This window comes from Semicossyphus pulcher, unplaced genomic scaffold (assembly GCF_022749685.1).
Source record: "Semicossyphus pulcher isolate SPU_LCO1_2020_fin unplaced genomic scaffold, fSemPul1.0.p SCAF_11, whole genome shotgun sequence".
NCBI classification, from domain to species: Eukaryota; Metazoa; Chordata; class Actinopteri; order Labriformes; family Labridae; genus Semicossyphus; species Semicossyphus pulcher.
In genome coordinates, this window is record NW_027211615.1 from 11,362,770 (window position 1) to 11,375,264 (window position 12,495).

The following is a 12,495-nucleotide window of genomic DNA, read 5'->3' on the forward strand; positions in this document are numbered from 1 at the left end:
GTCTGTTGGTGTTTTGATAAAATAAAGAGCGGGGGATAGCGAATTGTCTTCTCCTCAGGTCTCAGCACAGCCTGGAAAAGCTCACATCTGATCCCCCTCGACTCTAAAAACAAATTCCCAGGTCTTTTAATGCCTAGCTATCAGCTTATCTGATTACACACTGTGAAAAACAAAGACACAGCCCGCTCCCCAAAACTGTGGGAACTACCTACTTTTTCTTTACTGTTTTCCGATTTTATTATGCTATCTGCCTTGAAATTGAATTTAGATTGTGGAAAATCTCCATATCAGAGAAAGATGGCCGAGTTGTTGTCTCACACAAAAATGTGAAACCACGCGCCCACATCTGTCCACATCCTTTTGCTAAATTATAGGCATGAAGCTTCACTCAGAAGTGCTGCATTCCTACAATATTTGAGCTTTACAAATAAAGAATATCATTCAATTTTTTTAATTAACCAATACATTTTTTAGCCATTTTCAAACCACTGAAGCATTTAATCCCACAGTACAAATGATAGTGCTTAAACACTCTTGTGTTAGTGAGGGCACGCCCATATCTTATGTATAGCCTCGACCTGAGAGGAATGTGAGCTATGCTGTTGCCTGGCATCATTTTAGGATGCTCTAAAGATAATCTGAATTTAAATGCCAGAGAGCTTCAGCGCTGTTTGTTTGTTTTTCAGTTAAACTGCATCTGGACCACGATTCAAACTAAACAATACAGGCCTCTACAGCTCCCCCCTCCTAAAAGTTAGTCCCAATCCCCTTGACCCAAATTCCACCACAGCAGGATGGATGGGGACCCACCCCCTTCCCAAGACACACACATGCAAACACAATGGCCTTCTAACCCTCACTGGCCTCTGAATATAAAGGAAGGGGGGGTGGTCGACTTTTCTTTTATCACGACACACTGCGGCTTGGAGGAAGTTTGCTGACTTCACCAAACTCACACAAACATGCAAAAAAGAACGACCAGATGGATTTTTGAAAATGGAAGTGAACTCTTTTTCACATAGGTGTTATTTTAAGGGAACTTGTCAGATCACACAGTTGTTAAGCAAACAATTAAAGCCCAGAGAAACCACAAACATCTTATAAAAACACATTTATCAAGTTTATCTTTTATAAAGAAACCAGAGCAAATTCACATAAATTCAGCTAAACTATGCCTAAATAGGAAATCCCTTTACTAATTACACAAGTTCCCCTTAAGCTGTTTTCAATGAAGTTCCTGCACAGTGTTTGAATGAAGACGTCTGTGTAGGAGGGGTCAGGCTGTTAGTAAACCAGACGAGGCCATGTGTGTCTACATGGATAATAAAACAGGAGCCATGTTGATTTAACAGACTACTGGCATCTCTCACGTCTTTTTGATCTTTGTTTTCCGCCCCAATTTTTTTTTTTTAACAGGCACACAACTGCTAACATCCCCAGATTGATTTGGTTTTTAAGTTGGGGGTGTTAGTTAATGTGTGGAGGAGGAGGAGGGGTGTTTTGAATAACGACTGTACCAGAAAGAATGCGAGTGTGATGGGTGAGGCTGCAGGGGGTGAGGAGGGGACAGTTAAGAGATGAAGGGATGCAGGGGAGGAGGAGGAGGGTTGGGGGGGGGGGGGTGTCTGCCCCGAGGCCGGAGCCTTTACTCACTTTAGAAGGTGTTGCATATCTGTGACACACACATTCATAGCTGAAATGCTTCAACTCTGCTGGAGGCGGACGTTGTTTACGTGCGAGTGTGAGACGTTAGACGATAGCTCTCGTATTAAATTTCATCCCCACGGCCGAGAAACGATTGTTGTAAATCTACTCTGGAGAGATCAGATTATGTTTCTGTTGTGGCTGCGCTGGTGTGGGTTTAAAGGGAGGGGGGGTACAGGGGGCAGTTGTGAAGCTGAATGGCAGCTCTGCTTTCGAGACACTATTTACAAACTTTGCCAAATATATGCAAATCCTTGTTGTAATTACCATTGTGTGAGCAGACGCCCTTAAAACAAAAGGAGTCAGTTAAAAAGAGGGCCAGGAGGCACCCCCACACCATCCCCCGTTAGACCCCTTCTAGTGCCGCCTTTCTGTTTTAAAGAAGTGGTGTCTCCGCAGGATCCTGCACACCAACACCACTACACTATTTCCCCCTCTATACTGTCATTAACATAAAGTCAAAGTGTGATGTGCCTGAATGTTGAATTAGCACACAGAAAAAGCAGAAAAAACAAGTGTTTGTGTTTTCATATCGGTGCTTTGGTATTCCATGTATGTGCAGAAACCCCAACCAGAGGTCACCACCAGGCAAAACATTCCAGACCTGCTCCATTTAAACCATCACTCCCAGTTATAAGGCCCGAAGAAGAATCAGCCTTGGCATGTAATTAATTCCATACGCCCCTTTTTCTCCTCCCTCTCGACTCTCTGCGGCTAAACTGAATAAGCCCACCGGGAATTAAGGATCCCACTCTAATCTAATGAAACACTTCACATGACGCGGGGCAGCACGGGGAGCTGCCTCGCATGCTGACGCGAGAGCTAAAAGCAGACGTCGAAAATATTTCTGTGAATGCATCTTTAAACGTCCGGCAGCTGTCACCCTGAAATTCTTTTCCCACCGAGAAGTTTGGCGGTATCGTAGGAAGCGTGCTTCAGAGTTCAGGGCAGGCAGCAGTTGGGTTTGGCAAGGGAGGGTGGATACAGCAGTGTGAATGGTGTGTGTTAGTACAAAAGATAAACAGGTTGTTACTACAAGACTGCAGAGAGGGAAAATAGAGGGATTTTACACAACCTGTAAAGCTACAAAGGATGCACAAAAGTGATGAACAAACACTTTTAAATCAGTGCCCCAAAACAAGGTTACATTGAGTTAATGTAAAAAGGAAGCTACAGCATAATGCATCATTTTATGTTCCACTAAATGAGCTTCAACAGTGGCAAAAAGCATCTCAAAGTGAAATCACTCGCCCGTGCCGGGGCATCTACAAGCCACAATGCTCGGCTAACCACACCCTCAGGACAACAATGCCTCCAGCTACACTCAGTCGTGTGAGGAGAAACCACTGCTCTGGGTTTAAAACATATCCTCAAGAAATAACAGCAACAAATAAAATCAAATGTCAGACATTTAACAAACTGCAATTTACAATAAAGTATATAAGAATTTCACATACAGCAGCACAAATTATGCTAGCAAAGTTATAGGTTTTTCTTTAAGTCTAACTTGTTAGAGACGTTCTTGCATCATTGTTCTTACCTGTTAGAGTTATTGTCCCAAGCATTTGTAAAAGTCCAAAAAAGCCTTTCTCCAAAAAAATTACAAAAAAGATTCTTTAAAAAAAAATTAGATAATTTAAGAAATATTTGCTCTTTCTGTTGTTTGTCTTCCTGTTTCTGCTCCCTCAGTAAAACCTACAAGGTCTGCTCCTGCGAGTCGGCTCCGTCTTTAACTCTTAAAGTCTCAGGGCAGGATCTGTGGCTCTCTTCTCCTCCAGCACTTCTCAGCCAGTATGAACAGAAAACAGAGCTCCACACACATTTCAACAGACTGACACACATGTCATGTTAGGACCACCCCTGCCTCCCTCTTCCTCCCACCTCCCTCTCTTTTCTTCAGCTGTTCTGAATGAGCGCCCCCCTCCCCTCCTCCCCCTCCTCCTCCTCCCCCTCCTCATCCACTCACCCTCCCTTTAGACCTCATCGACCATCCGCCCCAGGATGACTGGAGCTCGTCATGTGATCTTTTAAAGGAAGCATTTATCGCCAACCCACCCAAAAAAAACTACAACTATTGTACCTTTTAAAACTCAATATAACCTGTGTTTTATTTTGAAGGGGTGGCTCTACAGTCTCCTTGTTTGGCCTTAATACCCATGTGTCTCCTCAAAATACCAACTGTTAAACTGTCTCAAGCACCCATCCCACCTAGTCTCCCCTCTACTCCCCCCGTTTCCGGAGGCTCTCCCCTGTATCTCATGGCTCATGTCATGTAGAGGAATGTTGATGGAGGCAAACCAGAGGGCATTTCAGGATTTTACTTTGGAATTCCTAATCCTAATTCCCTTTATATTAGTTACTGTATCTTTATTGGGAAAAGGGAAATCTATAAAACTGTTTGATATCTTACATCAAGTCCTTTCCCATTCTTTTATATATACGTACATGTATATGCATGTACGGAAAGGATCAGTCACTTACTTCCAGGTGATTACATCCACGGAAACTCATGCCCATGCAGATGAACCCATTTACACACGTCTAAATTCACCATGCCATCATGTATACAACATATACCAATGCATACTTCTACTTCAACTTTCTTACACATGCCCATGGCGCACACTATTTAAGATGTAACTACTTGTTTATTGGAGGATCAATGCTGGGTCTCAATTATAACAAAAGCCCCTTTCCCACTGGTCAAAACACCCCACTAACACTCGGCTTTCTTGCTTAGTGGGAAATCGGCATTCAGACCTGGGTCGACACACTAATCTCCGCTCCCTTTCCGGTGCGATGCTATGACACGCACAGCTACAAATTCTGCCCGTCTCCGTCCGAGCAGCGCTCCAACAACGTTCCAAATTTGTTGGCGTCGAGTTTGATACACAGACTGAATGAGTAATATATGCAATAAAGAACCACCGTAACATCTTCACTGGCCTCCAAGCTGCTCACCAAAGAGAATATTGTAAGACGTCAGACGGTGACGCAGCACAAAAGAGACCAAAAGCAGTATAGTATACTCCACTAGCAATGGGAAAAGAGATCTGCATTTATTAGCGGGTCTTCCCGGGTCTAAAAAACCTGTGTCAATGCGCTAACTTTGGTGGGAAAGGAGTGAAAGACTGCAGTCTAGATTTGCTCTCTATGTAAAGAGTCCTGAGATAAACGTTACATTTCTACTAGTCCAGTTAAGAAGGGCAGGGGAGAATGAATGTTTGGTGGACTCATACAAAGTCTGGTTGATTTGGGGTTAAAAATTGACCCATTTTCTCTGATAGAATTTCTCTTTTGGGATCCTCAAAGAACCCTACATCCACACCTTGAACGGGGGCTGCCATCGAGTTGCCGCCTGCCCCCCCTGTGAATGTAAATAGGCCCCTCTCAATTACTCCAATACAGACACATTTAATTCAGCTTTTGTCTGAGGGGGGGAAAGAGACTGGGAGGAATGCAGATAAATCCTCAGGTAAATACCAGCATAATCAGATCTGTCACACTTCAGCATTGTCCCACAGGAATGTGTGAATTCCATCCACAAGGCTCCCAAATGGGTGATAACAGCGGTAATCAAGTACCGTCTGAAAGCCCCTCCTTCGCCTCCGATGTGTGTATGTGCAAGCTTGTAAAAGTGGGCACAGTGGACAGACACTGGGGGACATGTATTGATGACAAGCTGAGATACTATGAGGATGGATGTGAAGTTACAGCAGTTATGTTGCATAGAACAGGATGAATATCAGCTTGTGCAATATTTCTGGGTGCTTCTCTTACTTCAAATGTTTCCCGAACCTCTTTAACTCCACATTGTTCCACGTTTAAGGTCTAAATCAATTTCTATGTTGTAACCCAACTAAAATTTAAATCAGGTGAGAACAAAACAACCACAGAAAGCTCTAAAACAACCCCAGAAAACGTCACATTGAGTTCTCTTTATTCAGCATCACTTCCTGTGAGTGTCCTCAAGTCCACTGAATTCAAAAAGCTGTGAATACTGAGATGTTCGACCGCGAATGGGAGGCTTCACGCTTTTTATCAGAGCGAGTAGGAGTGAGAAAAGAGGAGCAGAGCGGGGAGGTAACGACATGAGAAAGTCTGAAAGGATAATAATATTAATGTTTATAACATTACAGACAAAAATACGCTTGTTTTCCTTTGCGAGTTAAGTCTGTGCATGGCTGCTGATGTTGGAAAGTGTTTCATTTAATTCCATCAGTGCGAGTTGAGAGTGAGATCCTATGGTATGTTATTAAAACACTGATTCATCTGATCACAGTCATTCACTAACAACTTCTCTGTGACACATCACCGAGGCTTTCTGTTATTGCACTGACTCATGTGGTCGGCATTTCACTATCTGTATTATACTCCACAGTGGCCGCTGTGACAGTACTGTATATTATGCTGAGTGGACATGAGTCAGACTGAAGGGAATTCAGAGTTTGATGAGAGTTCCTCTGTTGGATCGGCCCCACGTCTTCCTCTCCCCTCCCGACTTCCGCCGTATGACTCACACACATCAGTCACATTCCTGGACTTCCATACATCCTGAGAGGGTTTAATGTCGGCACAGCTTCGGGCTACGCTGAGCTGTATGGGAAATACTGTCATTAAGGCCATATGGTGCATCTTGGAGCGACGGGACAAGGCTCGCATTTTAAGAAGTCAATGTATACTTGTCTGAATCCATCCTGCTTACAAATGTATCCGACTTCGACCACTATCTTTCCCAAATCCTCATATATGACACACATTTGTTCATAACTATTAAAGATTAAAATCTGGCCTCCAAACACATCAATATTGTTTGATTCTGTTCTGCTTCTTTGTGAGCTAATTTCATTAACCAGTTGAAATCTATGAAACCGCCGCAGCCCGGGCCGAACAGCCCGCAGACAAATACCAAGTACCGTTCAAAACAACAGAACTAACTTTAAATTTGATTAGGGCTCAAACTAACAATGCCTCCATAACTCCATAACTAATTGAATTAAATAGCTGGAAAGACCTGTCACAAGGCCCTAGAGCACATTGCAAAACGTGTTGACAGACATACAGACCAAAGCTAGCAGGTACACAATTTACTATCTCAGGAGATCATGGCCGCCTTCCCACTGGTCAAAAAACCTGCTAACACCGTCTTTTTGGCTTAGTGAGAAAGGCTACAATCGACTTTCAGACCCGGGTCAAATGACTCTGCAGTAGACCCGGGTAAATATCGCCTCGGCTCCGATCGGCTCCGTCCAAGCAGCACTCGAACATCGTTCCAAATTCGTCGGCGCCGAGTTTGATACACAGACTGAATGAGTAATAGATATAATAAAGACCTAACCACTGTAACATCTTCACTGGCCTCCAAGCTGCTCACCAAAGAGTATAATGTAAGTTCTTTGTGCCATCTATTGTTAACTAACCCTGTTTCTGGCACGTTTGTGACAGCAGACGTTAACGCAGCAGAAATGAGACCAAAAGGAGGATACTTCACTGGCAATGGGAAAAGAGACACTCTTTATTTATTAGCGGGTCTTTCCGGGTCTGAAAAACCTGCGTCAACGTGATAATTTCGGTGGGAAAGGGGTAACACACCATAAAATATTCACATCTGAGAAGCAGAAAAATCTTAATTTTTGATTCCAAAGTAATGAAATTATCAATCGATATTAAAGAACATTGAATGGAAATCAAGAGTTTCCAAAGATCTCAAATATGTGATGTTGAAATGTGTATAAATGATCTGGTGCAACATAAATAATGAGGTCTTACTCTCTCAGAGAAGACATCACCTCTTCTATTAACCGCAGATAATTATGTATGAAACATTCAGCTACAGTGGAGTTAAATGATCTTTAAAGCTACTCATGCAGGAGTAAAAGTGGAGACCAGGATGTAAAAGGATCACTTTTTATCTTGTTTTTCTTTTCCTTTTATTACATACAGTCTAATTCAATCCAAGCAGGCTGCCATCACAGCACTTTTTGGATTTAAACTGGAGTTAAGTCCAGAGAAAACAGGGCCAAGTCTGGGGGGTTGACGCCCCACATATCTCAAAAAAATCTGAAAACGTGCCTGAGTTCAGGAATGTTTGAGGAGGGGTCCTGAATGGTCTGGTGGGTGTGGGGGGTTGGGGGTTGGGGGATGCTGGGCGGAGGGTCCTTTTTGTTGCATGCAAAGAAATGAATGACATCATCGGACAGCGCAGAAGAAAACGCCTCCTTCTCTTCCAAGAACTGGATGGGATGATGTTGAAATAATTGGAGGAAAGGGAAATGAGGGCTGCGAGTGTGTGAAACGGAGATCAGAGAGATTTTTCATTCACTGCTTCTCCTTTCTTCTTCTTTTTAAGCAGTTTTTCTCATTTCACAGTCGTTTTTTATCTCCCAAATCCACACTCCAGTCCTTTTTAATCCTTCTCTCTCTCCACCACTTTCTCCCTCTGTCTCTTCTATCCTCTTAACCCCCCTCACACACATCCTCACCCCTCCTCCTCTGTGTGTGTGTGCGTGGGGCCAGAGGGATGGATAAGAATGTCGGACAGGAAACGCAGTCATTTCTTGACATCACTGCTTCCTCTTCCTTCTGCACGTTTCCTCGAGTTACGTTTCATTCTGTACCCTGCACGGTGCGTCCGACGGCCTTTCCGCCCTTTCCTGCTGAGATTATGAATAAATGTTACGTGATGAGATGAACAATGTAGCTGTGACGTCTCAGATTTGAGTATTTCAGGACCAAGTTTTGTTTATTTTTGCAGCTTTCATCATTAAGAATGAAAGTGTTGGATCCAAAAAAACAATATAACCCTGCACGCAACAGGAAACAATTACATTTAAGATAAAGTATGCATGCTTTCCTTAATGTTGGTCTTCCTAGCGGTCGAGTTGAATTCTTCCGAGATAAACACGGCCTTTAAATGTGAGTGAGGAGCAGCATTTCTATCGGAGGGGTATGTTTAGGCAGCCTTTGACATCTGTTATTCTTGCATTCCTGGAATATCTGCACCAGCAATTTGGCATTCCAGTTGTTGTTATGCATCATGTTGTCTTGTAGTGCAGACGGGATTGTAAAAACGGGGAAGTGGAGATCTTAAGAAGCCTGAAAAGCCTTGGAAATGATCCACATTTAAACCGCAGTGTTTTCAAAGCGGTTGCAAATTGCCGGTTTGACAAGTATGCAATGTTTGATGTGTGTTTTGATTCACAGAGATGATTGTGTGTATTCAAATATAGATAGAAGCTTTTTCACAATGGTAGAAAGATGATGGTCTGAGCTCGTCGTCTCTGAGCCAAAGAGATGGTTCCCTGCCCAGCTGTGGTTCCAAGAACTCACCCAAAAATGCTCTTCCTTTCTTCCTTCCTGGCTGCTTATCCGTGTTTCTTACCTCACTCTCAGGCGCAGCTCTGCTTCGCTTTAGCATTTGGCCAAGATCCATCAACCTGTGTTAGATCTACACTCTAAAAGCGTTCATCTTTACAAGTAATTTAATCCCAACTGGGTGTTTAAATCAAATTTTTCTTCAAGTCGCCAACGGACTGAGTGTAATTCTCCTTGATTTCACAACACGTTTTGGGACTTTCCTTGAAACAAATGTGCTTAACTTAAGAGAAGGTGGAATAAGGCAGATAGCTGACGTATCACACATCCAGCACAGAGAGGATTACACTTACATAAGAGGCAAATGAAAAACCTCACCTCTCTGACACATTCTTGGCACGAATTTAATGATTTTATCATTAATTGCCATTTACAAATGACTTATTACAGTAAATGGATTCTTGCTGCATGTAACAGGGGGAACAGTGCCATTAAAGAAGGAGCAGAAGAAGAAGAGGGGAGGCGTCACATTCCTGTTCCTTTCTCTCAATCCTCCGTGTGCCTGGGGGAGGTTAGGGGTTGAGGAGGGAGATTAGGTTCCCTGATGCCGGGAAAGATGAGAGAGGAGCGCCTGTGGAGACGAGTGGGTCCTGGGGGGGTCTGAGGAGCCCTGGTGGGAGTCTACCATGAGTTTGACCTTATTACTGTAATTTTAAGGACCACTAGCTGGGATATTTTACTCAATACTCATACAGATGCACTCCTTAGGAAATGTTAACCTCATGTTGGGATTATGGTGTATTTTGGACACATTGTGTGAGCATTCAACAGTCCACATCTTTTGGTTTATAAGATGAGCACTTACACAATGGAATAAAAAGCATCTGCTTTCGTATTTATGCTTGTAAATGCCCAATTAAAGTCACTTGAGACCATGAGCAAGAGTAATGTAGTGTACAAAAACAAAAGCGGCCATAAAAACAATAATTAGCAACATACCCTGTAACTGTCCCTCCAGGAAGTTACACTTCAGCCAATTCCCGCAACTTTTTCACGACCTTGCAATTTTGGCCGATCTCTGCAATTTTTCTGCAAATTTGACCAATCAACCTTCTTCCCCTTCTGGCGCTGACACGTACATCACCAAATATTGATCTTCATAGGTCTAACATCGGAGAGTATCGTTTACTCTACCTTTAATATATCCAGAACGCTGCGTGCTAGTAGAGACTTACTTTTTATTTTGCTGTGAAGCAGACAGAAGCGCTATTCTGATGAGGCTCTGGTGCGATCATCTCTCGTTCATTAGCTACCTGAACCAGGCTCAAAGTACAGCGTGTTTAATGAGACTCTAATGAATCCATAATAACAAATCGAACACTTAATGTCTTATTGTGATTATTTATCCATGCTGAAAACTGTTAGCCGCTCACTTAGCCACTACCTGGTGCCTTTAACTTTCCACCAATCAGAGGCTCTGTTACAAATGTGAGTCAAAGAGTGTTTAAACAGTTGTGTTCAGTCTGTCAATCACTTTGGTCCAGACTGAAAAGTAGAGATTGTATTGCCATTAAATTAAGAACAGACATACATGGTCCACAGATGATGAATCCTGATGACTTGGTGATACTTTTTGTTTAGTGACACAATGAGGGTGAGGTTTGTGGTTTTTGAATAAATGTCTCAAAAACCAAAAGAATTTGGTAACCACCGCCATGTACCCCCCAGGATGAATTGTGGCTTCATAATTTTGATGATTCCGGACTTTTTTAACTTTGTGTTTGTTGCTAATTAGCCAATGTTAGCATCCTAATATGCTAAACTTTCTGCTTTACATCAGCATGCTAGCTTGTCTTGTTTCACCAACGCCTAGCAGCACACTCAACTAAGATGTTATTACACTGTTCTAGTTTAATAAATAAAGCTTTCTACAGACATAAGATACTCAACGTTAAAATCCTGACATGAACATTTATGAATTGTGAGGCGGCTGGAAGGTGTTTGATGAGTGTCGAGGAAAAGTAAGTCTTACTCTGTTACATTTGGTGTTTAAAGAAACCATCTAACATTTTATGGGGAAATAGAAACAGGAGGATCTGTTTTTTGCTTATGGTCTATCAGAATTTACTGAAGCTTCATTGAACAAGCTACACATGGTGAGTATGCTTCTGTTACCTGCTGCACGTGTATTTGAGCAGGAGGAGTAATACCTTCTGTCTGATCAGTCAAGATGCTGAGACAGGAATTGACAAATGGCAGCTTCCTAATAGACTCCTAACCTCTCCTGCCCTGGAGTGTAGCCTCGGAGCCTCCACTTTATAACAAAGGACTGAATAAAACATGCAGCACGGATGAGTATAATTGAACTACTGATTGGGCCATGATGGATGTTGAGGGGCTGAGGGCCCTTTTAAGCACTCTGATCTAAAACTCTGGCTCGCTAACACTTTCCTGTGGGATCACTTCCTTTATCTGAGATGGAGAAATCATCCTGACGACTTACTGCAAGTTGATGGATCAGCATCAGTGCAAATGCCGTAAAAACCAAGGACAATAGTGTTAGTAGTACATCCTTCTAGGAAACGTGCCCTGTTATGAGTATTGTCAGGTGGAATGTAGGGCGAAAATGCGGCGTCTGTTTTGTGTTATGATGACTGTACAACGTAATGCCTTGTTGGCAGAGATCAGACAGAGCTTAAGTGAAGGGAGAGGTCCCTTCCTCGAGCATGATGAACGTTTTGGCAACAGGACAATGTACGTCCCTCGAGCCAAGCCTAAGTAAGTCCATCCTGGAGTGAAATCATGGCCACACGCACATAAATACACGCACACACGTACAATACAAAGAGACTGCAATATGCTCAACTCGTAAAAGTTAACACCTGTGACCAAAAAGGAATAAAAATGTAGCAGAAAGAGACGCCAGTGGTGAATCATTCATGACACACATAGATATGTCTTATTTTTCAGACACATTGTTAATAACTCTGATTTAATTGATTAATATATCAGTTGTGTTTTCCATAAAGATGCCACAAAACAAACACTGGAACAGATATAAACTACGTTATAAAATCATGTGTTTTCCACCAATATACTGTTTGATTGGCCGTTCAAGCACATGCAAAGTTTCAAATGTCAACGCTCCTTTATAACCCTTTGGATCTGACGACGTTTAATGAATTAATTCAATGACAATGAATTTAATAAGCTGACCCGCACCCATCTGGTCCCTTGGTAAAGACTTAACAAACTGAAAAGCATATTTGACTTAGCGTATTTGACCTATGAGTGTTGTCCAGCGTTCCTACAAATAAACACAAACTGCTGTGGACACACTCACACACGAACACAGTCAGCATTCTCCCTCTGTAAAGCTTTCCAGAAAACTTCATCTGCCCTCTTTAAAAGTCTGTGAGCCATCTGGGAGGGACCGTCAACACTGCGGCCAGTGAATTACATCAGCTATGATGTCAG

At 42.6% G+C, this 12,495-nt stretch overlaps 1 protein-coding gene across 2 annotated transcripts in view; it reads right to left on the bottom strand.

Annotated features, from left to right (window-relative positions):
- The window catches only part of akap12b (A kinase (PRKA) anchor protein 12b), a 47,839-nt gene that overhangs the window by 7,760 nt on the left and 27,584 nt on the right, over nucleotides 1-12,495 (bottom strand). The window contains exon 1 of one of the 2 annotated variants that reach the window (XM_069686861.1): nucleotides 3,245-3,479. The exons of the other annotated variant lie outside the window; for it this stretch is intronic. Within the exon in view, the coding sequence (XP_069542962.1) occupies nucleotides 3,245-3,269 (25 nt within the window). The 5' untranslated portion in view covers nucleotides 3,270-3,479. Of the gene's footprint in view, nucleotides 1-3,244; nucleotides 3,480-12,495 lie in introns of those variants that run through there. 2 annotated transcript variants of the gene reach the window in all.